We start from the raw sequence: 26,521 nt of genomic DNA, 5'->3' as shown, positions 1-26,521 counted from the left end.
GCTCCAGCGGATTTGGCGCGCTTTTGAAGTCCGGGGCGCTCGCTCGGATCCCCACGGTCGGCGACACGCCCTTCCCGGTGCTGCGCCATGCCTCGGCCACCGGCTTCGCGGAGGACCCGCGAGGAGGTGGACGCGACGCTGCAGGTGGCCAAGCTGAACGCCGCCGAGCTGCTGCCCACCGTGCACTGCCTGAGCTTCGGCCCCGGCACCAGCGGCGCGGCCGCCGGCGACTTCTGCCTGCTGGAGCTCGAACCCGCACTGTGCCAGCAGCTGGAGGCCGGGCACAGGTGAGTCGGGATGGGGGGACCCCGGGCACGCCGATCCCCCAGCCCGGTGCAGGACACCTACCTGCTGCGTTTTGTTCTGGGGGTGGCGTGGGGGAGGGGAGAGCGGGCACCGAATGAGGAAGTGGACCAGAGAGTGGCTTTGATTGGGCCAGTACAGGGTTGTGGGCGGATCCCCAGCTTGCTGTCATCTCCGGGAGGAATCCATGCCTCTGCTAGGACTGAAGTCTTAGCAGGACTCAGCTGAACTTTCAGAGACGGATGCCAGCGGGAGAATGTCAGGAAGAGAGCACCAGGGACTTCTGAAGGCCTTAGCAGTGATGCCAAGAGCTCTACAGAACACAGTTGTTTTCTCTCAGACTGTAGGGGCACTGTCTCTATAGAGAGCCCCTGCCTTCCGCTTGGGCCTCTTGTCCTCGGACAGTAGGTGGGACAGATGAGGCAGAAGATTAAAGCCTAATGCAGTTGGTTGGGAGTCATCGACTGACGATCTGGGGCTCGTTTTTAATTGCAGGCCAACTACAAGTTTGCTACCAAGACCTTGGCTTTTAACACGTAGGGGCCCTGGATGGGGTTAGTTTGGACTTAGTGATGAAGCGCTTATGTTATAGGATTCCAGCCAAAGGTTGACTCCCCAGGCGTGAAGAATAGGAGCTGACTGAACATATGGGTCATGGTTAAGAGCATTTGTGGCTCTCCCAGAGGCAAGCATCTCTACCGAATGAGGCACCCCATCATCCTCAACTAGCTTTGGTCCGTTTGTTTTGTGCAGACCTGACTCCTGCAAGTTGAGTCCTTCTTGTATTCACTTAGGCGTCGTTTCTGCCCCTAGGTTCATTTTAGTTGGACCATCTAAGCGCTCTTTGAGTTTGTATAGCTGACCCCTCACATAGCGTTCTAGATCACCAGCCACGCAATGGTCACAAAATATCTTTAAGGGCATTGCCCCAAACGTTATTTATCCGTTTCCACCCAGCTGAATTGGAGATTAAGAAGGATCTTTTCTTTGTTCGGCTAATTTATACTAATTATTTAATTTAGTTGGCAAAACCAAGATATTAAAACATGCTTTTTAACCCTCCCTCCCCCAAGACGGAGTCCCTTAGCCAGGCTGGCAGTAAGCTCACTGTGTAGCCAAGGATGACCTTGAACTCCCGACTCTGTAGTGCTGGAATTATAGGTGTGCTGGAGAGTGAACTCAGGGCTTTGTGCAGGCTAGGCAAGCATTCTACCCCTGGAGTGAGCTATGTGTGTGTGTATGAGAGAGAGACAGAGAGACAGAGAGAGAGAGAGAGAGAGAGAGAGAGAGAGAGAGAGAGAGAGAGAGAGAGAGAGGAGAGAACGCCTTTGTGTGATTTGAAGTCAGAGGACGGCTCTTGGGAGTTCATTTTCCCCTTCCATCTTTGAGAGCGGTAGAATGTCTGTGTGTGTGTGTGTGTGTGTGTGTGTGTGTGTGTGTGTGTGTGTGTGAGAGAGAGAGAGAGAGAGAGGGAGGGAGGGAGGGAGGGAGAGAGAGAAGAGGAGGGAGGGAGAGAGAGAAGAGGAGAAAGCGCCTTTGTGTGATTTGATGTTCAACCCCCAAAGGGTAGTGACCCACAGGTTGAGAACCACCGCGTTCAGTTTTATTGGCACCAAGAGTAAAAACAAAAACAGAAACCCTCCAAAGCAACACCCCGTTTAGTCTTTACACTACACTGAAGCTTTAGTTTTAGGAAATTGCCGTCTCCTACTTTAGGGTATTTATTGTTGTTTATTTTAGGGAAGCTGGGTGTGCACAAAAGTGTAAAATGCTTCACAGGTAATGAAAACAGATCCAATGCCTTAGCATAACTGTCATCGCTGACTTTCTTCTCCCTCCTCCTCGCCTTCCTCTTTTCTCTCATCACCGTGGCGAACTCTAGTCTTTAGTCTAGCGTGGATATATAGCTCTTATGCAGCATTGCAGCCTTCTTTCCCGAGGTCCCAGTCTCTCTGCCACGTAACCGATGATAAGGCCGTGCTGTGCAGAGTAAAGCAAGGATGACCTGAGTGGGTACCAGCTGCATACGCATCCTCTGGAAACTTGTGAGGGATGCAGAGTCCTAGGTCTCATCCCAGACTTACCTTATCCCGGCCTGCTTGTCTTCTCCGAGATGTCTGTGTGTATCTTTGAGAAGTAAAGTGCCACCTTAGCCTGCTGTAGAAGACAGCTGTATCATTTTCTTTCCCGTTGCCTTTTGGTTTGTTCGGTTTTGGTTTTCTTGTTGCTTTGTTTTTAGAAAGGATCTCGTGTGGATCAGGCTGACCTCAAACTCACTATGTACCATTTTACCATGTAACTGAGGATGGCCTGGACACTTCTGGTCCTCCTGCCTCCACCTCCTAACTTCTACAATCGCAAGGCTCAGTCGCTACTGGCCCGTCGGCCATCTGAACACCACAGCATCTTGACTAAAGCATCTGGATGCGTCTGTCTTCTGTTTTTCTTAGCGTGTCTGTGGTGACATCTGGCCTTCTGCTCTCTCTGAGTCTTTTTGTCTACATTTAATTATTTTCCTTGGTTAGGTACCAGGCAGATAGCTAACTCTCCAGTCTCAGTGTTTTTCTCTGTGGACTCCATTATTGTACCACAGGGACCTGTATCAGTTTCTTTCCTGTTTCTGTGAGAAAAAAAATCAAAACAAACAAAGAAAAAAAAGTTGCCTTCACCAAGGCAGCGTACAGAAGGAAAGGTTTATTTAGGCTTGCGGTTCCAAAGCGTTAAGAGTCTTTTGTGAGGAGACAGCATGGTAGTAAGCTGCAGGCTTGTGGTGGGAGTAGGGAGTTGAAAGACTGTCTTAGTTAGGGTTTCTATTGCTGAGACAAACACCATGACCAAGTTGAGGAGGAAAGGGTTTACTTGGCTTACACTTCAACATTGCTGTTCATCACTGAAGGAAGGCAAGGACAGGAACTCAAACAGGACAGGATCCCAGGGGCAGGATCTGATGCATGGAGGGGAACTGCTTACTGGCTTGCTCCCCTTGGATTACTCAATCCATCTTCTTATAGAACCCAGGGCCATCAGCCCAGGGATGGCACCACCACCACCCCTCCTCCATGGTCTGGGCTCTCCTCCGTTGATCGCTGACTGGGATTTGCAGCTGCATCTCATGGAGGCATTTCCTCAGCCGAGGCTCCTTCCTCTGATGAATTAGGCTTGTGTCAGCTTGACACACAAAACCAGCCGGTACACAGACACATCTTTGATGGCAAGCACAAAGTGCACTCTTAGAAGACAACGCTCTATACTTTCGAAGCGCACCCTCAGATGCGGACTTCCTCCAGCAAGACTACGCCTCCTAAACCTCCCCCCAAATAGTGCCACCAGCTGCGGACCAGTGTTCAAGTGCCTGAACCCGGGGGTGTGGTGGGGGTGGGCTTCTCTTTCGAAGTGCCAGAGGTTAATCCAGAAGCCAGAGGACTGGGGAAGTATTTGAATGAGCTGTGTACTAGTGTCTCAGAAGTCGTGTCTTCTCCCTGCTCCATTTTCCTGTAGTTTTGTGATCCGAGGTGACAAAGACGAACAAGCTGTGCTGTGTAGTCAAGACAAAACCTACGACCTGAAGATAGCAGACACATCCAATATGCTGCTTGTCATCCCTGGCTGCAAGACGGCAGAGCAGCTGAAGAGGGAGGGAACGCAGGGAAACATTGTTCACACTGAGGTACTGTTTGCTCCCATAGCTGTGTCTGAGCGTGGCAGTCTGGGTCCCAAGCTTGCCTTTGGTTGAAAAGTTGTGGTGTAAGGTAGGTGCTGTCATAGGGAATCTAAAACTTTCTCTACTGAAGCTTGAGGTTTCTCAGTATTACTTTAGTTCTCTTTGAATTTGTGAATTCTTTTATTTTTTCCACTTTGGCTCTTTTTTTTTTTTTTTTTGCCGCAGACACATCCAGTTTTTCTCTCAATGTGGTCTGTTTGCAGTTAGGTAACTTGTTTTGTTTTTAAATTTTTATTTTATGTACTTATTTTGTAAAAATTTTGTGTGTCGGTGTCTTGTCTGCATGTTATGTCTAAACCATGTGCATGCATTGTCCTTTGAGGCCAGAAGAGGGCGTCAGATTGTCCTGGAACTGGAGTTACAGATGGTTGTGAGCTGCCATGTATGTACTGGGAATCGAACCTGGGTCTTCTGGAAGAGCAACCAGTTCTTTCAGCCACTTAGCCATCTCTCTAATCCTAAGTGACTCATTCTTAAAGTTTTACCTACTTTTACTAAATTATGCTGCAGATGTGTTTTGAAAAATGAATCCCTCAAATCGTAACTAGTGCATTTGGTAGAATTTATGAGGTAGAGAAATGAAAATCTTTGAGGTTGGAAGGGAGTGTGTGTCTTAGCTTTGGAGTTAGGTTAGTTCGTTAATATGGAGCCAAGTAAAATGGTAATTATTTTGGAGAATGCTGATGGTTATTACCAAACAAAAATCTCCAGCCTATCTTAGTTATCACACATATGACAATTAAAGCCCTTAATTCTTTCAGAATGTCTCAGGTTAGCTGTTTTCTTAAAAATAGAATTGGAGAAGAAACAAGGGAACATGCTGGAAAGTTGTAATGATTCATGTGGCATTAGGATAGAGGAACTATCAATAAGTTTAGTGTGTGTGTGTGTGTGTGTGTGTGTGTGTGTGTGTGTGTGTGTGTGTTTGTGTGTGTGATATAGCCCAGGCTAGTCTTGAACTTGCCATGCAGCTGATGATGTCCCTGAACCTCTGATCTTCCTGCTTTCAACTTCTGAAACCTGGTATCATAGGCATATACCACCATGCCTGGTTTATGCAGACTATTGTTTTATAGTTGATTTAAAAAATTATTTATTTGCCGGTCAATGATGGTGCATGTCTTTAATCCCAGCAGAGGCAGGAGGATCTCTGTGAGTTTGAGGCCAGCCTGGGTCTACAGCAGCTAGTTCCAGGACAGCCTCCAAAGCCACGGAGAAACTCTGTCTTACAAAACAAAACAAATTTATTTATGTTTTATGTGCATTGGTGTTGGGTCCCTTGGAACTGGAGTTAAAGACAGTTGGGAGTTGCCATATAGGTGCTTGGAATTGAACCCAGGTCCACTGGAAGAGTAGTCAGTGCTCTTAACCGCTAAGCCATCTCTCCAGCCCCATTGTAGATGATGTTTTTGAGACAGTCTGTCAGTGTAGCCCAGGCTGATCTTGATCTTCTTGCTTCATCTTCCTCTAAGTGCTAAGACTAGACAAGCACTTTACCAACTGAGCTATATCCCCAGTTATGGCTGGCTATTGTTGTTTACTTTTTTTTCTACTTTGGAGACAAGGTCTCACTATGTACCCTTGGCTGGCCTGCACCTTGTAAAGATCCACCTCCCTCTGTCTCCTGAATGCTGTGATTAAAAGCAGGTGCTGCCATGCCAGACCCTGTTTTTTGTTTCTGGAGGTTTTGTTTATTTTTATTTTAGATCTATGATTGTTTGGTCTGCGTGTATTCTATGTACCACCATGCTTGACATCTCTCTTATTTATTTCATATTTTCAGTTGTTTCCATTTGGTTGGTAGCATTGTCACCATTCTAGAATATTCTTGAGATTAATCATCATTTTTTTTTGGCAGTGTTTTTCTTTCCTTTTCTTTTTCTTTGTTTTCTCTTTTGGTTTTTCGAGACAGGGTTTCTCTGTGGCTTTGAAGGCTGTCCTGGAACTAGCTCTTGTAGACCCAGGCTGGCCTCGAACTCACAGAGATCCACCTGCCTCTGCCTCCTGAGTGCTGGGATCAGGCTGGGCACCACCACCACTTGATGGTGGTGCTTCTCTGAATGGGCTTTTCCAAGTAGTTGAGATGGCTGGAAAGGTACCGTGGAGCTAAGATGACTTTGTGGGAATGTCTTATCTTTTAGAAAGGCCACAGAGACTCATGCTGCGTTGTGATTTCTAGATCTTTGGTTTCTCTAACAATTACTGGGAGTTGAGAAGATGCAGACCTAAACTAAAAAAGCTAAAGAAACTTCTGATGGAAAATACCTATGAAGGCCCCGACAGTCATAAAGAAGAAGACCCAAGCCGCTCAAAAGTAAGAATATTATTTCCTGGTTTTATTTGAAATTTTAAAATGTAAATAATTAAAAAAATGTTTTTATTTGAGTTTGACTCTTGCTATGTAGACTTGGTTAGCCTATCTCTGCTTCCTCATATACTGGATTGTGGGTGTGTACTGTCATCCATTACTGGCGATAGTCTTATTTTTTTTACATTTGTGTTATAACAGTTCCAAACACACAGCAATCTGGGTAGACACAGAGTGGCATGTAGTCGAGGACTTGGCCATTTAAATATGCTTGTTTTGTTTTTACATTTATTTATTTATTATTTGGTATGTGTGGTGGGCGTTGGTGGTACTCGTGTGCCATAACGTGAGTATGAAGGTTAGAGGTCAACCGTAACCTGAGTATGAAGGTTAGAGGTCAACCGTAACCTGAGTATGGAGGTTAGAGATCAACCATAACCTGTATGAAAGTTAGAGGTCAACCATAACCTGTATGGAGGTTAGAGGTCAACCATAACCTGAATGGAGGTTAGAGGTCAACCATAGCCTGTATGGAGGTTAGATCAACCATAACCTGAGTATGGAGGTTAGAGATCAACCATAATCTGAGTATGAAGGTTAGAGGTCAACCATAACCTGTATGAAGGTTAGAGGTCAACCATAACCTGTATGAAGGTTAGAGGTCAACCATAACCTGAGTATGGAGGTTAGAGGTCAACCATAACCTGAATGGAGGTTAGAGGTCAACCATAACCTGTATGAAGGTTAGAGGTCAACCATAACCTGTATGGAGGTTAGAGGTCAACCATAACCTGTATGAAGGTTAGAGGTCAACCATAACCTGTATGAAGGTTAGAGGTCAACCATAACCTGTATGGAGGTTAGAGGTCAACCATAACCTGTATGAAGGTTGGAGGTCAACCATAACCTGTATGAAGGTTAGAGGTCAACCATAACCTGAATGGAGGTTGGAGGTCAACCATAACCTGTATGAAGGTTAGAGGTCAACCATAACCTGAATGGAGGTTGGAGGTCAACCATAGCCTGTATGAAGGTTAGAGGTCAACCATAGCCTGTATGGAGGTTAGAGGTCAACCATAACCTGAGTATGGAGGTTAGAGGTCAACCATAACCTGAATGGAGGTTAGAGGTCAACCATAACCTGAATGGAGGTTAGAGGTCAACCATAACCTGTATGAAGGTTAGAGGTCAACCATAACCTGAATGGAGGTTGGAGGTCAACCATAGCCTGAGTATGGAGGTTAGAGGTCAACCATAACCTGTATGGAGGTTAGAGATCAATTTGCAGGGTCAGGCTCTCTTTCCCACCTTGTGGATTTGGGGCGTTGAGCCTAAGTCATCAGACTCGGTGGCAGCCACTTTTCCCTGCAGAGCCAGCCCTGTTTGCTTTGGTTTTGAGCTTGGTGTGTGCTGAACTGTGTGTGAGGAGGTGGTGGATGTGCATCCTGTGACACCAGTGTGGACGTCAGAGGACAACTTTGCGGAGTCGGCTCTCTCCTTCTAGCTCTACATGGGTTCCAGGAGTCAGACTCAGGGTATCGGCTAACAGTGGCAAGCATCCTTACCCATAAAAACCTTTAGTTGATGAGCCATCCTACCAGCCCTTAGGCTGAATCTTGATCCCCCTGCCTCCACCTCCAGGGTACGTCGATTACAAGTATGCAACGCCATGGCCGGCAAACAGCATTCTGAAGTACAAAACTTAATCCTTTTTGTAAAGTCTGGATGATGACCCTACTCTTGCTTTTCCCCATTTCCTCATCTTTCTTCTCTTCCTTTCCCCCCCCATCTTCTCCACCCCCTCTTCCTTTTTTTTTTTTTTTTTGGATAGCCCAGGCTAACCCAAATACTTCTTTCCTTCAGCTTGCCAAGGATTACAGGTGTGTGCCATTACCCCTGGCTATGTCTTTTCTGCCATTTGTGGTTTTGGTGTCTGAGTCAATAAACACAATAAGACACACAATTACCAGGTATGATGACATCAGGATTTGCTCCTGTTTTAAGACAGATTTTGTATTCTGATCATTACCCATTAACAAAAGAAACTGTGCTTTCACCAGCTCTATTTACTGTAGTGATACATTGTTTGTAATCTAACAAATAAAGCTTGCTTGGAGATCAGAATGCAGAACTAAGCCACTAGTCAACAACACACCTAGTTAAGAGCTAAGCCACTAGTTAGCCATAGAGGACAGTCAGTAGTGGCCAACCTTTAATCCTAGCACTTGAGAGACTAAGACAGATGGATCTCTGAGAGTTCAAGGCCACCCTGGGCTAACAAGAGAGTGAATCGGTCTAAAAGAGAAACAGAGCTCACACCAGCACTTGGGATGACACACTTTAATCCCAGTAGTAGAGAGAATATAAGGCAGGAGCTCAGTGCAGTCTCAGAGCAGTCTGAGGTTTGGTGGAGAGCATTGCAGTCTGCAGTCACTCTGAGGACAGGATCACCCCTCTTTGATCTTAGCCTTGGTAGAGGTGAGAACTCTCTAGTGGCTTGGCTGCTTTGGTTTTCTGATCTTCAGTTTGAACCCCAATATTTGATCTGTGTTTTTATTATTCGTGCTACAATGTACTTACTCTCTGGAAACTCATTAAGAGCCCGGCGTTGGTGGCTCATACCTTTAATCCCAGCACACAGGAGGCAGAGGCAGGTGGATCTCTGTGAGTTCGAGGCCAGCCTGGTCTACAAAGCAAGTTCCGTGACAGGCTCCAAAACAATACAGAGAAACCCTGCCTCGAAAAAAAAAAAAAAAAAGAAAGAAAGAAAGAAAACTCAGAAAGTAATATTTCTCAAATCATTAAGATATGTATCTATTTCATTTGTTTCAGTATACAACTGAAGATTTGCTTGATCAAATTCAGGCAAGCGAGGAAGAAATAATGGCCCAGTTACAAGTCCTAAATGCCTGTGAGATTGGAGGTAGTGTAACTGTTACCATTCATAGTGGTGGAACTGTATCATATGTAAGAGAGAAGCTTTGGGGTGCCTTAGCCATGTTGCATGCTTGCTTAATTTCCTTTTAGCTTCAAAGGTAATGTGATACCAGGAGTAGAAGAATACTTGTTGAATATGTGCGAGACCTGGTGCTTGAATCCCAACACACACACGCACACATGCACGCACGCATGCACGTGTGCACACATGCACACACGCATACACGCGTGCACACATGCACGAACAAATGAATGCACCCACAGGCACACATGAACTCAGCACACACACACACACACACACACACACACACACACACACATTGATGATGCTTGCCTATAAGATGATCTTTACATGAGGTCAATCTGTCATTCTGGGAACAGTGACATTTTAACCACTCACTACAGACCTTTCCTTTTAAAAGTCCTTAAATACCAAGTAGTTCGATCTTTTCATTTATATCAATTTTATTTTCTTTATTTATTTTGGTTTTCGAGACAGGGTTTCTCTTTGTAATTCTGGCTTTCCTAGAACTCAGTCTATAGACCAGCTTGGGCTCAAACTCACGAGATCCATCTGCCTCTGCCTTCTGAGTGCTGGGATTAAAGGTGTGCGCCACCTACCACACCTGGCTTAAATCAGTTTTTAAACAGGTAAAGAAATTAAGGTCTAAAGGGTGTGTTAATGACAGTCATGACGTCAGTGCTAGATCTGCGCTTTAGAATCAGTTCAACATCTTCATTAGATTTTCAAATAGCCTTACATGTGTGCTGTGCTTCTTTATGTGCTAATGCTAGTGCACACATGATTTATAACAAACACATGTGAAAGACCAGGTATGTTGAGCTCACCAGGTGATGGAGAGGAAGTTCTGTAGTGCCTCTGGATCTGTGGTCATTACTGAGACCTTGTTTGTAAGCATCTATGAGACATGTATCTACCGATCTATCTATCTACCTATCCATCTATCCATCTATCTATCTATCTATCTATCTATCTATCTATCTATCATCTGTCTCTGTCTATCATCCATTTATCTTTCTGTCTATCTGACTGTCTGTCTGTCTGACTGTCTGTCTATCATCCACCCACCCATGCATCCATCATCTACCTGTCTATCTGAGGCAGGGTATCAGTACGTAGCCCTGACTGACCTGGAATTCACAAAATCAGCAGTTCTCAACCAAAGATTCACAACCCCTTTGGGAGTCAAACTAACCTTTCACAGGGGTCACATATCATTATTCGACTTATCAGATATTTACATTATGGTTCATAACAGTAACAAAATTTACGATTATGAAGCAACAAAAATAATGTTGAGGAGCTGTATTAAAGGAAGGAGAAAGGTTGAGAACCACTGCACTACATAGATGAGGCCAGTTTTGAACTCTTGAAAATCCTCTGCCTTAGCCGGGCGTTGGTAGCCCACGCCTTTAATCCCTAGGGAGACAGAAGCAGGCGGATCACTGTGAGTTTGAGGCCAGCCTGGTCTACAGAGCGAGTTCCAGGGCAGCCTCCAAAACAATACATAAAAACCCTGTCTTGAAAAACCAAAAAAAAAAAAAAAAAAAAAAGAAAGAAAGAAAGAAAATCCTCCTGCTTCTGCTCCCCAAGTATTGGTACGAAAGGCATATGCCACTACGCCTGACCATGAACCCATTCTCAACTTACTAGAGAAACAACTTGATTCTTCACGTATTAGTTAGGAAGAAAGAAATCGGTATGCTTTGGTGGATGTACTATTCATTTTGCTCCTAATCTTACAGACAAGATTAGTTTTTGTGCACCTTACCCCTTAAATATGGACAATTCTGTTAAACAAAGAACTGCATGTATTCCTCCACGCCCTTTGTTTTTTGAGACAGAGTTTTTCTGTGTGGCCTTGGACATCCTGTAACTCTCTCTATGGAACAGGCTGGCCTCCAACTCCAATTCCAGTGACTCTGCCTCCCAAGTGCTGAGATTAAAGGTGTGTGCTGCCACTGCCAAGTTTTTTTTATGATACTTTCAATTTTCCAGAATAAGAACAGAACATTTCCTTGTAAAATGGTAGATATCAACGTGAGTTATTTTTGCCATCGGTATCTGTGCCATTAGTTTTAAAACAGCACTTTGAATTCTTGTACGGTGTTACTCTTTAGCCCTGGCTGACCTAGAACTTGAACTTGCTGTGAAGCCAACTGGCATTGAACATTTGAGATTCCTCCGACTCAGCTTCCAGAGCGCTAGTGTCATAGGTATACGGCACCACACCCGATGGCATTTCAAATTCCTTCACAGAAATAGTCTTTCAAATTAATTTTATGCTTAGCATACAAAGAGATAGATTCCACTGTGACATTTGTTGTTATTGTTTTTTCAAGACAGGGTTTTCCCGTTGTATATTGGCTGTCCTGAAACTCACTCTGTAGACCAGACAGGCCTTGAGCTCAGAGATCCTCCTGCCTCTGCTTCCAGAGTGCTGGGATTAAAGGCGTATGCCACCACTGCCTGGCTCACTGACATTTTCATGTATGAATCAGGCTTTGTTTTCAGCCACTCTCGGGCTGCCCCGCCATCACCTCTCTGCCTTCTCTTGGTGAGGACCTTCTTCCCTGCAAATTGGTCCCCTGTTGACTTAATGACACGTAGACTCCCTTAGATTTCCTTTATTCCCCACTCCTGTTAGACCTCTTCCTCACATCCTGTTTCTGCCTTCACATCCTACATATGACTGTATCTTCACACACATGCATGCACAAACCTAAATCTAGATTCTGTGTATTTGAGAAAACATGGTATTTGTCTTTCTCAGTCTAGTTCATTTCTCTTGACATAATGTTCTCCACTTTCATCTTCCTTCAAATATCGTCATTCCATTCTTGACTGCTGAGGAAAATCCCATTGTGTATACACATAGCCAGTGTCTTAGAAATAGCGAAAGATACCTTGATTCCCCCAGTGGTTATTTTTCTTGTCCACGCCGTAGCAGAATCTGTTATCTCTCTGGTGAGAACACGTTCTTTGTGCTGTGAGAACGTGTTTTCAGATAGCTGTGATCAGAGAGTTCTAATCAGCAGCATGGCATAGCATAGATTACCTCAGAGTCTCTTCCCAGAGTGCTCTAGATTGTGTCTAGTTGACAGTCACAGTAGCCACCACAATGCCTTATGGGTAGGAGGGTGTTCCTGCTTTATTTATTATTTAATCACTTAAAAAACATTCTTTAAGCCAGGCGGTGGTGGCGCACGCCTTTAATCCCAGCACTCGGGAGGCAGAGGCAGGCGGATCTCTGTGAGTTCGAGGCCGGGCTGGACCGACAGCCTCCAAAACAATACAGAGAAACCCTGTCTCGTAAAAACAAAAACAAAAAACAAACAAGCAAACAAAACCATTCTTTAGTAAGTTTGACATTTGGAATTTGTAGGTTATTGGAGGATTCTTGAATTTGATTATGAGATCCAACTTCTGAATCATGTGACTCAGCTTGTGGATTCCGAATCTTGGTCTTTTAGTAAAGTTCCCTTGAATGTGTGCCTGCAGGAACTTGGACCTTTGCAGCCAGAGTGAGTATTTCCTTCATTTGTCAGTGTGGATTTCTTTAAGACAGTGATAATTCTTTTTCAGACTAGAAGTAAACTGGGGGCATAGCATTTGCATTCTTTTTTTTTTTTTTTTGGTTTTTCGAGACAGGGTTTCTCTGTGGCTTTGGAGGCTGTCCTGGAACTCACTTTGTAGACCAGCCTGGCTTCGAACTCACAGAGATCCGCCTGCCTCTGCCTCCCGAGTGCTGGGATTAAAGGCGTGTGCCACCAACACCCGGCAGCATTTGCATTCTGATGTAGAAAAATGATTTATTTTTATTTTATGTGTATGAGTTTTTGCCTGCATATTTGCATGTGCATCATGTACATGCATGCCTGTTGCTGCCTGTAGAGGTCAGATGAGGGCATCAGATCCCCTGGAACTGGAGTTAACTGGGGGTTCTGAGCCACCATGTGGGTGCTTGGAACTGAACCTGGATTTTCTGTAAGAGCAGCAAGTGCTCTGAACCTCTGAGCTGCTCTGTAGCGGGGGTGGGGGGGTGGGTTAAAAACACACAACCAGAAAGACTTTGAGACTTTTGGTCATTGGCGTGAATAAACCTGCATCATCTTTTCTACTTTTTGTTTTGGTCACAAAAGTTAATGATCGTACTTTAGCTACTGTATAACAAGGAATGTATGGCTACCTAATTCCTGCAAAATGTGTAACACAGGCCTGGCATGTGACATTTCCCAGGACATTTAAATTAGTTGTTAAGTAATATTTGTCATCCAAGTAATTTAGTATTTCAATTCCTTAATTTATATTTGAGTTTATAGTTAGCAGCTGGGTTTCAAATGTCTATAAAACGCTGATAAGTTTTCTTGTACGTTTTACATTTTCAGGGAAATGATCGAACACTGTCTTAAATGCTATGGAAAGAAATATGTGGAGGAAGGTAAAAACTGGAAAGTATTGGGATTTTTAACTCGTATGTAAATAAGTTTGTTGTTGTTACTAAGAACCATGGAAGCTGAACAAAGATACAGGACTCCTTCCAAGCCATGCTGTTGAGGGAAAGGAAGTGCTAATACTGTACTGAATAATAACATAATACGGTGTAGTGAGATGGCTGAGCTAAGCCTGATGCCCTGAGTTTTATTCCCAGTACAAGATGAGAACAGACTCCTGAATGTTGTCATCTGACCTCCACATTCATGTGGTGGCATACACAAGCCCACACATGTACATGCACGCGCGTGTACACACACACACACACACACACACACACACACACACACGAAGTAAATAAACAAATGCCGTTTAAAAAACTGTTATGAACCTGTCTGATACCGTTTCCCTAGATGAAGTTTATTTTGAATTGGATGCCGACAAAATATGCAGAGTGACGGCTGAGATGCTGTTGCAGAACGCTGTGAAGTTTAATCTAGATGAGTTTCAGGAAGTGTGGCAGCAGAGTGTCCCCGAGGGAATGACAACTTGTCTTGATCAGCTCAAGGTAAGGCTGATGGGGGCTGTGCCTGGGATTCCCCAGGTGACATCTAACTACATGAGGTGATTCTTGCCCTGGAGCTCAATTGGGAGGTATTTCATTTTCGTAGACAGCCGTTAGGGGTACAGTCTTCATTTGCTACATCACAAAGTCCTTTAACTCCCTCAGTAATTATATATATTCTTTGGGGCCACAGATGTGATATAGTTGGTAAAACACTTGCATAGTATTCATGAAGCCCTGAGTTCAATCCCCAGCACTTCATAAAAATCAAGCATGGTAGTATATGCCTTTAATCCCCAGCATTTAGGGTAAAGGCCAGAGGACCAGGAGTTCAAGATCATCCTTGGCTACACATTGAGGTCATGCCAGTCTAGGCTGGCATTTACCCTGCTTCAAGAAACAAAAAAGGGGGTGGGAGAGAAACAAACAAGCAAACCAACACCCCCACCCCCAAAGAATACTGGCCACAGAAATAGATAACAGTAGGATGCAAGAAATGGTGCTCAGTAGGTCCTTGCTACCAAACCTGGCACCCCAAGTTTAATCTTTAGGACTCACATGAAGGAAAGTCAGAAATGACTCTTAAATTATCCTCTGATTTCTACATGTGCACACACATACCCTCTCCACTACACTAAACACACACACACACACATACACACACACACACAATTTAAAAAAAATAAGGAGCAAACAGAAATAGATACTGGGTGATGGGAACAGAAATCTTGGTGTCTCCCGACCACTTAGGTATGGGATTTGAATACTAGAATTTAGGTTCTCTAGATTTCCTGTCTCCCAAGGCAGTGGGAGTGGAGCAGGTGTCCTCTCTAATGTGGACATGTGGCTCCGGGACTCAGAAGAGGTGTCTAAATAGAAGATGCAAATATTACAGCCATGAGCACTGGCGCTGGGGGCTGTGGGGTAGGAGGTTACCCAGGACAGGTGGAGGCCTGTGAAACTACACATAAGTGAGACAGAAAAGAAGGACATTAACAAGAAAGTAGGGCTGGTAAGGCAAAGCCAAGAAGCCAAGGAAAGTGCTTTCTGCATTTGGCAATGAGTGGTCACTGGTGACAGTTGTCACCCAGCTATCTTGGTAAACTGGTGGTATTGGTGACCTTTGCAGACAGCAAAGAAATTCCAGCTTAAAGAAACTCTTTTGTGAGAATGGTGGGCTAGATTTCTCTGGATAGGTTTTCTGTAATTTTCATGTCGCTGGTATTTTAAATTCCTTGGGCTACATCTAATGGCAAAAGAGATGCGTCATATTTAAATATGGGATCATTATGTTCACTGCCTGTCTTCCTTCTTGTCTCTTGTAGGGCTTAGCACTGGTGGATAGAAACTCAAGACCAGAAATCATATTTTTGCTCAAAGTAGATGATTTGCCTGAGGGAACACAGGAGCGCTTCAATAGTCTGTTCTCTCTAAGAGAAAAGTGGACGGAAGAAGACATCGCTCCGTATATCCGGTAACTATTTCATTTACAATGGGTTATGATGGTTATTCTTGAAAATGTGGCATAGGGTTTCAGGTTTGTGATCTGAACAGGGTATTGCTGTGTAGTCCCTAAGGATGCTGCATTCCCGGAAACTTTCTCCAATGGCCGCTGTGTCATTGTCTGATTACTCATCCTGAAGGCAGAGTATGTGTTACCTTTTTTCTTAACATCCCTTCTATAGTCATTTCTCTGCTCTCCTTCCTACAAAATTACAGTTCTTCAGGGGAGAGTAAATACACCCATGTGCCAAAGGTGGACACCTCTCATTGGTTGCCAACTCCTGTTTTTCCTGGTGCTCATATTGTGTTTTTCTTTTTTTACTTACATTTATTTACCGATTTAACGTTGTGTATGTGGGAGTGTGTGCGTGCATATTCAAGGTTGTGTATGTGTGGGCGTGTGGTGGTGAATGCAAGTGCGTGTTTGCCACAGCATGTGGAGGTCAAAGGGCACCCTTGGGTGTTGGTCTTCACTGTCCCCTCTACTTGAGACAGGCTCTTCTGTTCCTTTTTCATCCCATATGTCAGGCTAGCTGGCCCAGGTGGTTTTGAAGATTCTCCTGTCTCTGTCTTCTGTATCCATCTGGCAGTGCTGGGACAGAAACCCATGCTATGGCATCCAATTCTAGGTTCTAGAGATTAGGGCTCAGGTCCTCACATAGGCAATGCAAGTACTTCTTCACCTATTGATTCATTAACCCCTTAGGTCTTGATTTGGTCTTTTTGAAACAGGGTCCTAAGTAGCTCAGGCTGGCCCTCAGCTTGCTGTGTAGTTAAGGATGACCTTGAACTCCCGATCCTTCTCCACATGCTGGGGTTACAGGTGTGAGCTGTGTCTATCTGTCACCTTAATTTAATAGAACTTTGTTATTTTATTTGACTTTGCGACAGGGTCTCATGTGATAGCCCAGGTTGGCCTCAAACTGGTTAGGCTGGTCTAAAATTCCTGATCCTTCTTCCTCATCTTCTCTCACGTGCTGGGATTATTGGAATGCACCATCACACCTAGCTCTTGGATTGTTCTTTGATGCCATGGTAGTGGCCAGATTCCAGAAGGTCAAATTAGCCTTGGCAGCTCAAGTCTACCAGCGCTTGAAATCCATTACCACTACACACCTTGTAGGCCGTGCCCTGTGTAGCTCCTGCTGTGTATGTATTCCTTCTCTCTTCTCTCTCCCTCTGAATTAAACCCAACTTTCTGTTTATTCTGTGACCTACATCCATAGCTGAAGCTCCTGGAGAAAAATCTCCAAGGAAGTCTCCAGACTTAGAATTTAGCACAGGCCACGGCCTATCACTGTGTCTCATAAAACTTTCCTATTTTAATCATATCTTCCAATACCACCAATATCACTTTATATCTTCGCTCCCTACTTAGGATTTTATTGCTTGAGGAAATGGAAGCGATTAGATTGGAATTCCATCCTTTCCCTTTTCCCAACCTTCTATTCCTTATATCTTCATTCCTTCTGTTCAGTCACCCCTGTATGGTGTATACATTGTACTCCCCTCTCTCTGTGATATATCTTAGGATGGATTTGTACTTATCTGTGTGAGTGTGTATGCATGTACATGAGGACGGGAGTGCACGGCATTTGGAGGCCAGGAGAACCAGATGTCTTCCTCTCTTACTCTCTGCCTGTTTCTCTGAGGCAGAGCCTCTTCATGAACTGAGGGCCTGTCTTAGCTAGGCTTGAAGTTAGCAAGCTCTATCCATCTTCCCCTCTTGGAGCTGGGATTTGGGGGCAAGAATCAGGTTGGTACCACGAGTGCTGTGATGAAAGAAAATGCCTGATTGAACCAGCCAAGTGCTCTACAACTGAGCTGTATCTTCAGCCCTATTTATCTGAGGGAGAGGGAGGAGAGTGTGTCATGGCTAGTATGGGGAAATCAGATGACAGCTTTTATGAGTCAATTCCTTCTTTCTGTGATGGTCAATCCTAGAGACTGAACTCAGGATGCTGGGTAGCAAATGCCTTTATCTGCTGAACCATCTCATTGGCCCTCATCCTTCTTAAGTTCTCTCTCTCTCCTTTCCTTTTTTCCTCCCCTTCCTCCCTCCCTCCCTCCCTCCATTCCTCCTTCCTTCCTTCCTTCTTTCCTTTTTTTTTTTTTTTTTTTGGAGATAGGTTCTTACTAGGTTGCTTGGGTATGCCTGGAACTCACCCATATTTTGGGTAGGACCTCAGTCTGTGATTGTTTTATTCCCAAGAGGATTGCAAACCTGTGCTACTACATTCTCTCTCTGTCTCTCTCTCTATATATATATATATGTGTGTGTGTGTGTGTGTGTGTGTGTGTGTGTGTGTGTGTATGTATGTATATATATAGTGTGTGTGTGTGTGTATGTATGTATGTATGTATGTATGTATGTACACATGTGTGTTTCACTGGGTGTCCTCATCCAGGCCTGAATAAATATAGTGACTTCCTTATTCTATTTTCATTGATGATATTTATCATGACCTGCTGATTGTTAAATATTGAAAAGTATCAATATAACGAGTCTTCCATGTTCTCACTGCCCAGATTCCATCTCACCTCATTGCCTCCATCATTTAAAGCTCAGATCATATTATGCTTTTTGCATTGTGTAAAATACTACTAGTAGCCTTTGCATTATGTTTCCAATTAAATCACAAGCCCTTTCTGTGTACTTTATGGCCCTCTGTGATCTAGCTCTCCTTCCCTTCATGTCATCTTCTCTTTCCTCAAATTAGGCTTCAGGCAGCCTTCCTTTTGAGGTTCATAAGCTAACGTCCAAGAAAGGCAGGCAAGCCAGACAAGTCCACACGTGGCAAGCCTAGGATACAGGTTCTTTGACTCTGGATGCCTCCATATCGGAGATTACATAATATAATGGAACTTTGAAGTCACACACACGTGATGCAATTCTTTTTCCATTAATTTTTTTCTTTTTCCCCTTTTTAATTTAAATTAGAAACAATCTTATATTATATATCAATCCCAGTTCTCTGCCCTCCCTTTCTCTCATGCCCCCCACCAACCACCATCCCATCCCTCTTCTGTTCCATAGAAAGGGTGAGGCCTTCTATGGGGGGTCATCATAGTCTGTCACATCATTTGGGGCAAGGCCTAGGCCCTCCCCCGTGTGTCTAGGATGAGAGAGTAACCATCTTTGGGGAATGAACTGCAATGCCCGTTCGTACACTAGGTATAAATGCTGTTCCATTACCAGGGGCCCCATAGACTGCCCCGGCTTCCTAACTGACACCTGCTTGCAGGGGGCCAGGTTCCATCCTATGCTGGTTTCCAAACTGTCAGTCAGGGATTCATGAGCTCCCGTTGTTCAGGTCAGCTGTTTCTGTGGGTTTCTCCAGCATGGTCTTGACCCCTTTGCTCATCACTCCTCCCTCTCTGCAACTGGATTCCCAGAGTTCAGCCCAGTGTTTAGCTGTGGGTGTCTGCTTCTGCTTCCATCAGCTACTGATGAAGTCTCTAGGATGGCATATAAGGTAGTCATCACTCTCATTATTAGGGAAGAGCATTTAAGGTAGCCTCTCCACTATTGCTTAGATTGTTAGTTGAGGTCATCCTTATAGATCTCTGGACACTTCCCTAGTGCCAGATTTCTCTTTAAACCTATAATGGCTCCTTCTATTAAGGTATCTCTTTTCTTGCTCTCCTCTTACCCCCCCCCCCATCTTCCTGGTTTCTCAGGTCTTCCTTCCCCCTCCTTTTCTCTCCTTCTCTTTCTCCTAACTCCCTCTCCCCTTCCCCCTTGCTCCCATGCTCCCAATTTGCTCAGGAGATCTTTTCCCTTTCCCCTTCTCTGGGGAACCATATGTGTTTCTCTTAGAGTCCCCTTTGTTTCCTAACTTCTCTGGAGGTGTGGATTGTAGCTAGTAATTCTTTGCTCTATGTCTAATATCCATATATGAGTGAGTACGTAACATGCTTGTCTTTTTGTGACTGGGTTATCTCACTCAGGATGGTTTCTTCTAGTTGCATTCATTTGCCTGTGAATTTCAAGAGTCCATTTTTTTTCCACTGAGTAGTACTCCATTGTATAAATATACCGCATTTTCTATATTCATTCTTCAGTTGAGGGGCATCTAGGGGCAACAAATAATGCTACTATGAACATAGATGAACAGATGTCCTTGCTGTATGAATGTGTATCCTTTAGGTATACACCTAAGAATGGAATTGCTGGATCTTGAGGTAGACTGATTCCCAATTTCCTGAGGAACCACCATACTGATTTCCAAAGTGGCTGTACGAGTTTTCACTCCCACCAGCAGTGGAGGAGTGTTTCCCTTTCTCCACATCCTCTCCAGCATAAACTATTATTGGTGTTTTGATTTTAGCCATTTTGACAGGTGTAAGATGGTATCTCAGCGTTGTTTTGATTTGCATTTTCCCTGATGGCTAAGGATGTTGACCACTTTCTTAAGTGTCTTTCAGCCATTTTATGATTCTCTATTGAGAATTCTTTATTTAGTTCTGTACTCCACTTTTTAATTGGATTGTTAGGTGTTTTGGTGACTAGCTTCTTGAGTTCTTTGTATATTTTGGAAATTGCCCCTCTGTTAGATGTGCGGTTGGTGAAGATCTTTTCCCATTCATGTTGATCATGTTCTTTGCTTTACAGAAGTTTCTCCGTTTCAGGAGGTCCCATTTTTTTTTTTTAATTGTCAATCTCAGTGTCTGTGCTACTGATGTTGTGTTCAGGAAGCAGTCTCCTGTACCAATACGTTCAAGGGTGCCTCCCACTTTCTCTTCTAAGAGGTTCAGTGTGGCTGGATTTATGTTGAAGTCTTTGATCCATTTGGACGTAAGTATAATTTATGCATGGCAATCAATATGGATCTATCTGCAGTCTTCTACATGCCAGCAACCAGTTATGCCAGCACCATTTGTTGAAGATGCGTTCTTTTGCCGTTGTATAATTTTAGCTTCTTTGTCAAAAATCAGGTGTTTGTAGGTGTGTGGGTTAATTAATGTCAGGATTTTCAATTCGATTCCATTGGTCTACCTGTCTATTATTGTGCCAATACGAAGCTGTTTTCAGTACAGGTTTTTGTTTTTGGCTATCCTGGCTTTTTTGTTTTTCCATATAAAGTTGAGTATTCTTCTTTCAAAGTTTGTGAAGAATTGTGCCAGTATTTTGATGGGGATTGCATGGAATCTGTAGAGTGCTTTTGGCAAGATTGCCATTTTTACTATGTGGAACCTACCTATACAGGAACATGGGAGGTCTTTCCATTTTCTGCTATATTCTTTAAAGACTCAAAGTTCTTGTCATACAGGACTTTCACTTGTTTGGTTAGCATTACCCCAAGGTATTTTATGTTGTCTCTGGCTATTGTAAAGGGTGATATTTCTCTTATTTCTTTCTCAGCCCATTTATCATCTGTATATTGTAGGGCTACTGATTTTTTTCAGTTAATCTTGTATTCTGCCACTTTGCTGAAGGTGTTTTTCAGCTGTAGGAGTTCCTGTGTGGAGTTTTTTGGGTCACTTATGTAAACTAACATATCTGTAAATGTGAAAGTTTGACCTCTTCCTTTCCAACTTGTATCCCCTTGATCTCCTTTTGTTGTCTTATTGCTCTAGTTAGAACTTCAAGTACAATAATGAAGAGATATGGAGACAGTGGACAGCCTTGCCTTATTCCTGCTTTCAGAGGAATCACATTGAGTTTCTCTCCATTTAGTTTGCTGTTGGCTATTGGTTTGCTGTATATTGCTTTTATTATATTTAGGTATGTTCCTGTTATCCCTGATCTCTCAGAGGACCTTTAACATGAAGGAATGGTGGATCTTTTCAAAGGCTTTTTTAGCATCTAGTGAGATGATCATGTGGTTTTTCTTTTTCAGTTTGTATGGCAGATTACATTAATGGATTTTCGTATGTTGGACCATCCCTGCATCCCTGGGATAAAGCCTGCTTGATCATGGTGGATGATTTTTTGATGTGTTCTTGGATTTGATTTGCCAATATTTTATTTAGTATTTTTTACATCAATGTTCATGAGGGATATTGGTCTGCAGTTCTCTTTCTTAGTTGTGTTTTTGTGTGGCTTGGGTACCAAGGTAATTGTAACCTTATAAAAAAGTTTGGCAATGACCCTTCTGCTTCAGTAGTGTGGAACACTTTGAGGAGTATTGGTATTAGCTCTTCTTAGAATTTCTGGTAGAATTCTGCACTGAAACCATCTGGCCTGCTTGGTTGGGAGACTTTTGATGACTGCTTCTATTTCATCAGGAATTATAGGTATGTTTATATTGCTTATCTGTTCTTGATTTAATTTTGGTAAATGATATCTACCCAGAAAATTGTCCATTTCCATTAAATTTTCAAATTTTGTGGAGTACAGATTTTCAAAGTATGACCCTAGGATTCTCTGGATTTCCTCAGTCTGTTATGTCCCCCTTTTTATTTCTGATTTTGTTAATTTGCATGTTCTCTCTCTGTCTTTTGGTTAGTTTGGATAAAGGTTTATCTTGTTGATTTTGTGGAAGAACCAACTCTTTGTTACATTGATTCTTTCTATTGTTTTCTTTGCTTTCTACTTCATTGATTTCAGCCCTCAATTTGATATTTTCCTGGTATTTACTCCTCCGGGGTGAGTTTTCTTTTTGTTCTAGAGCTTTCAATTGTCCTCTTAATTCTCTAGTGTGACTAGTTTCCAGTTTCTTCATGTGGGCACTTAGTGCTCTGAACTTTCCTCTTAGCATTACTTTCAAAGTGTACCATAAGTTTGGGTATGTTGTGTCTTCATTCTCATTGAATTCTAGGAAGTCTTTCTTTTTTTGTTTCTTTCTTGACTCAGGATTGGTGCAATTGTGCATTGTTCAATTTCCATGAGTTTGTAGGGTATCTGCAGTTTGTATTGCTGTTGAATTCTAACTTTAAAGCATGGTGGTCTGATAAGACACAGGGGGTTATTCCAATTTTGTTGTTGTTGTTGTTGTTGGGGTTTGCTATGTTTCCGAGTATGTGGTCAATTTTAGAGACAGTTCTGTGTGGCACTGCGAAGAAGGTATATTCGTGTTTGGATGGAATGTTCTATAGAAGTCTGTTAAAGCCAACTAGGTCATAACTTCTGTTAGTTCCTTTGTTTGTTAAGTTTCTGTCTGGTGGTCCTGTCTAGTGGTGAGAGTAGGGTATTGAAGTCTCTCACTATAAGTGTGTGTGGTTTTATATGTGATTTGAGTTTTAGTAATGTTTCTTTTATGAATGTGGATGCCTTTCTATTTGGGGCATAGATGTTAAGAATGGAGTCTTCATCTTGATGGATTTTTCCTGTGATGAATATGAAATAACCTTCTTCATCTGTTTTGACTGATTTTAGTTTGAAGTCTAATTTGTTAGATATTAGGATTATTACACCAGTTTGTTTCTTGGGTCTGTTTGAAAACTCTTTTCCCAACCCTTAACTAAGATCTGTCATTGAAGTTGAGGTGTGTTTTTTGTTTGTAGCAGCAGGATGTATTCTGTCTTCGAATCCATTCTGTTAGCCTGTGTCTTTTTTAGGCGAGTTAAGACCATTAATATTGGGAAATATTAATGACCATTGACTGTTCCATCTTGTTTGTTTTGGATTTGCTGTTGTTGGTATTGTGTTGCCCCCCCCCCACACACACCGTTTTTCTTTTGGCTGTTGGTAAAGTGGGATTATCTATTGGCTATGTTTTTGTGAATGTAATTTACTTCCTTGGGTTGGAGTTTTCCTTCCATAACTTTCTGTAGAGCTGGATTAGTGGATATGTATTGTTTAAATCTGGTTTTGTCATGGAATATCTTGTTTTCTCCATCTATAGTGATTGAAAGGTTTGCTGGGTATAGTAGTCTGGGCTGGCATCTGTGGTCTCTTAGTGTTTGTAGAATATCTATCCAGGACCTTCTGGGTTTCAGAGTTTCCATGGAGAAGTCAAGTGTGATTCTGATAGGTTTGCCTTTATATGTTACTTGGCCTTTTTGCTTTACTGCTCTTAATACTCTTTCTTTATTCTGTATGTTTGTTGTTTGATTATTAATGTGGCAAGGGTACTTGGTGTTCTGTAAGCATTTTGTACTTTTATTGGCATGCCTTTCTTCTGGTTGGGAAAATTTTCTTCTATGATTTTGTTGAATGTTTTCTGCACCCTTGAGGTGGGTTTCTTCACCTTCTTCTATACCTATTATTCTTAGGTTTGGCCTTTTCACGGTATCCCATATTTCCTGGATGTTTTGTTAGGGATTTGTTGGCCTTAGGATTTTCTTTGGTTGATGAATCTGTTTCTCCTAGTGTGTCTTCAATGCTTAAGATTCTGTCTTCCATCTCTTGTATTCTGTTGGTTATGCTTGCATCTGTAGTCAATGATCATTTATCCAGCTTTTCTATTTTCAACATTCCCTCAGATTGTGTTTTTTTTTTTTTTTTTTTTTTTTTTTTGGTTTTTCGAGACAGGGTTTCTCTGTGGCTTTGGAGGCTGTCCTGGAACTAGCTCTTGTAGACCAGGCTGGCCTCGAACTCACAGAGATCCGCCTGCCTCTGCCTCCCAAGTGCTGGGATTAAAGGCGTGCGCCACCAACGCCCGGCTCAGATTGTGTTTTTTTATGGTCTCTATTTCAACTTTCAAGCCTTGCATTGTTTGAATTGTTTCCTTCACTTGTTTGGTTGTTTTTTCTTGGCTTTCCTTGTTTTCTTTAAGAGATTTGTTTATTTCTTGCAAATTTTTGTTTGTCTTTTCCTCTATTTCTTGAAATTTTTGTTTGTTTTTTCTTCCACTTCTTTAAGGGATTTTCTCATTACTTCTTTGAAGGTCCCTATCATCTTCATAATGTTGTTTTTAGAGTTGTTCTCTCCTGCTTCATCTGTATTGGGATGTTCAGGTCTTGTGGTTTTGAGTTCCTAGATTGTGGTGGTGTCATATTGTTCTTATACTGTTATCTTTTCACCCCTTCTTCCAGTGGGTTCTGGTGGGGTCTCTCTCTCTCCTCATGGGTAAAGGTCCTTGGTTCTCTTCCAGTCGGTACAAGTAGGTCCAATACCCGGATGGATGTCCTCTTCCTGTGGGTGGAGGCGGGGCTAGTACTGCATTGTTGGCATACTTTGCATGGCCTGGTCCACCAGGACTGGTTCCCCAGTGCACAGTCACCAGGCCTCAGGAGGCTCCTAGCAGGGCACTGGAAGGTGGCCATGATGCAAAATTTGACCCTTATTTATTACCTGAGTTTGTTTCCTCATATCTGCCATTGGGTTGAATAACTTATCACTCCTCTTCTTGTGAGGGTTAAATGAATGGTACATGTAGTCTACCTAGTTCAATTGAGACTTAGAACAGTTGTGTAGCAAGCTTTGTGGTTGGCCACTAACACAAGTAATGACGTGGAGACTTATTATTAAAGTTCAGCATCAGTTTAGGCTTGTCCCACTAGCTCTTATGACTTAAATTAACCCGTTTATATTAATTTATGTTTTGCCTTGTGGCTTTTTCCCTTTCTTTCGTTTTGTATGCCCGACGTCCTCCATGTCGTGTTGTCATCTGACTCTGCACCTACGTTCCTCTCCTTCCTCTCTGTCTGCCTATATCTCCTGCCTAGCTACTGGCCATTTAGCATTTTAGTACACCAGCACAGCAAATATATATTTACACAGTGTACACATATCCCACCACAGTTTTCACTGTTCTTCTCATACACGGTATTAGAAAGGTGGCTGTAAGCTAGGCGTGGTAGCACACGCCTTTAGTACTAGCACTCGGGCGGCAGAGGCAGGAGAATCTCTGAGTTTGTGGCCAGCCTGGTCTACAAAGAAAGTTCCAAGACAGCCAGGGCTACACAGAGAAACCCTGTGTCCAAAAAATAAACAAACAAAAATTGAAACAAAATGAAAGAAGGCTTTAGGAGGTAGAGGTAAAGTAAGCCGTCCTGTATCATGCTGTGTTCCCTAAAATACTCATGGCATTTATTTATTTTTATTCCTACAGGGATTTGTGTGGAGAGAAGCAATCTATAGGTGTGTTACTTACCAAATTTTGTCGTTCTTCTGTGCAAAATGGCGTGAAAGTTTATAATTCAAGAAGACTCATTTCTTAAGAGAATGGCACACCTTTTGGGTGGGGGACTAAATTACTTTATAAAGTTCCTGGATATAATCAAAGAAGACTCTCTTTCATACTTCTACTCCTGAGTTTTTTTAAAGATTAAATTTTACTTATGATTATTGTAAATGTACATGATGCGTGCATGAGTACATATGCCACAACATGTATGTTGAGATCAGAGGACTTCCCTGTAGTCTTTTTTTTCTCCTCCCACCTTTCAAGTTCAGAGGTCAAATTCAGATCGCCAGCTTCACTCAGCAAGCACCTTTACGTGCTGAGCCGCCCCGTTGGCCCTACCTATTGTTGGCTTTTAAAACCAACTCTTTGAATACCTTCTTCTCCTCTTCAGCATTTTGAAACTAGTACCATCTCCAGTACAACGAGATATCTGCATATTCTTCAGTGTACATCTGTACAATGCTCACTAAATTCAAGTGCAAAAAGTTAAAACTGGATGGTGGTGGCGCACGCCTTTAATCCCAGCACTCAGGAGGCAGAGGCAGGCGGATCTCTGAGGTTGAGGCCAGCCTGGGCTGCAGAGGAAGTCCAGGGCTACATAGAAAAACCCTGTCTTGGAAAAAAAATCTGTATTTATTTTATCTTGAAGCCTGTAAGATTCTATGTGTAGAAAGTTCTGCTTTTTACATATAAACTCCATGTCTTTAATTAA

At 43.0% G+C, this 26,521-nt stretch overlaps 1 protein-coding gene across 2 annotated transcripts; it reads left to right on the top strand.

Moving 5' to 3' along the window:
- Nucleotides 1-26,521, top strand: Dscc1 (DNA replication and sister chromatid cohesion 1). 2 transcript variants are annotated; one of them, XM_040730566.1, is made up of 9 exons: nucleotides 1-287; nucleotides 3,802-3,970; nucleotides 6,204-6,338; nucleotides 9,165-9,255; nucleotides 12,677-12,815; nucleotides 13,680-13,732; nucleotides 14,139-14,293; nucleotides 15,616-15,764; nucleotides 25,735-26,521. In XM_040730566.1, exons 1-9 carry the CDS (start codon nucleotides 88-90, stop codon nucleotides 25,841-25,843), a joined length of 1,200 nt encoding a protein of 399 aa, XP_040586500.1. In that variant the 5' UTR covers nucleotides 1-87; the 3' UTR covers nucleotides 25,844-26,521. The 2 variants fall into 2 exon arrangements, with proteins under 2 accessions (XP_040586500.1, XP_040586501.1); XM_040730567.1 differs by lacking the exon at nucleotides 1-287 and adding an exon at nucleotides 3,361-3,705.

The sequence above is a fragment of the Mesocricetus auratus genome, unplaced genomic scaffold, assembly GCF_017639785.1.
Source record: "Mesocricetus auratus isolate SY011 unplaced genomic scaffold, BCM_Maur_2.0 Super-Scaffold_100023, whole genome shotgun sequence".
Taxonomy (NCBI): Eukaryota; Metazoa; Chordata; class Mammalia; order Rodentia; family Cricetidae; genus Mesocricetus; species Mesocricetus auratus.
The sequence above is the reverse complement of the archived record's forward strand: the minus strand, read 5'-3'. Positions and strand labels throughout refer to the sequence as shown.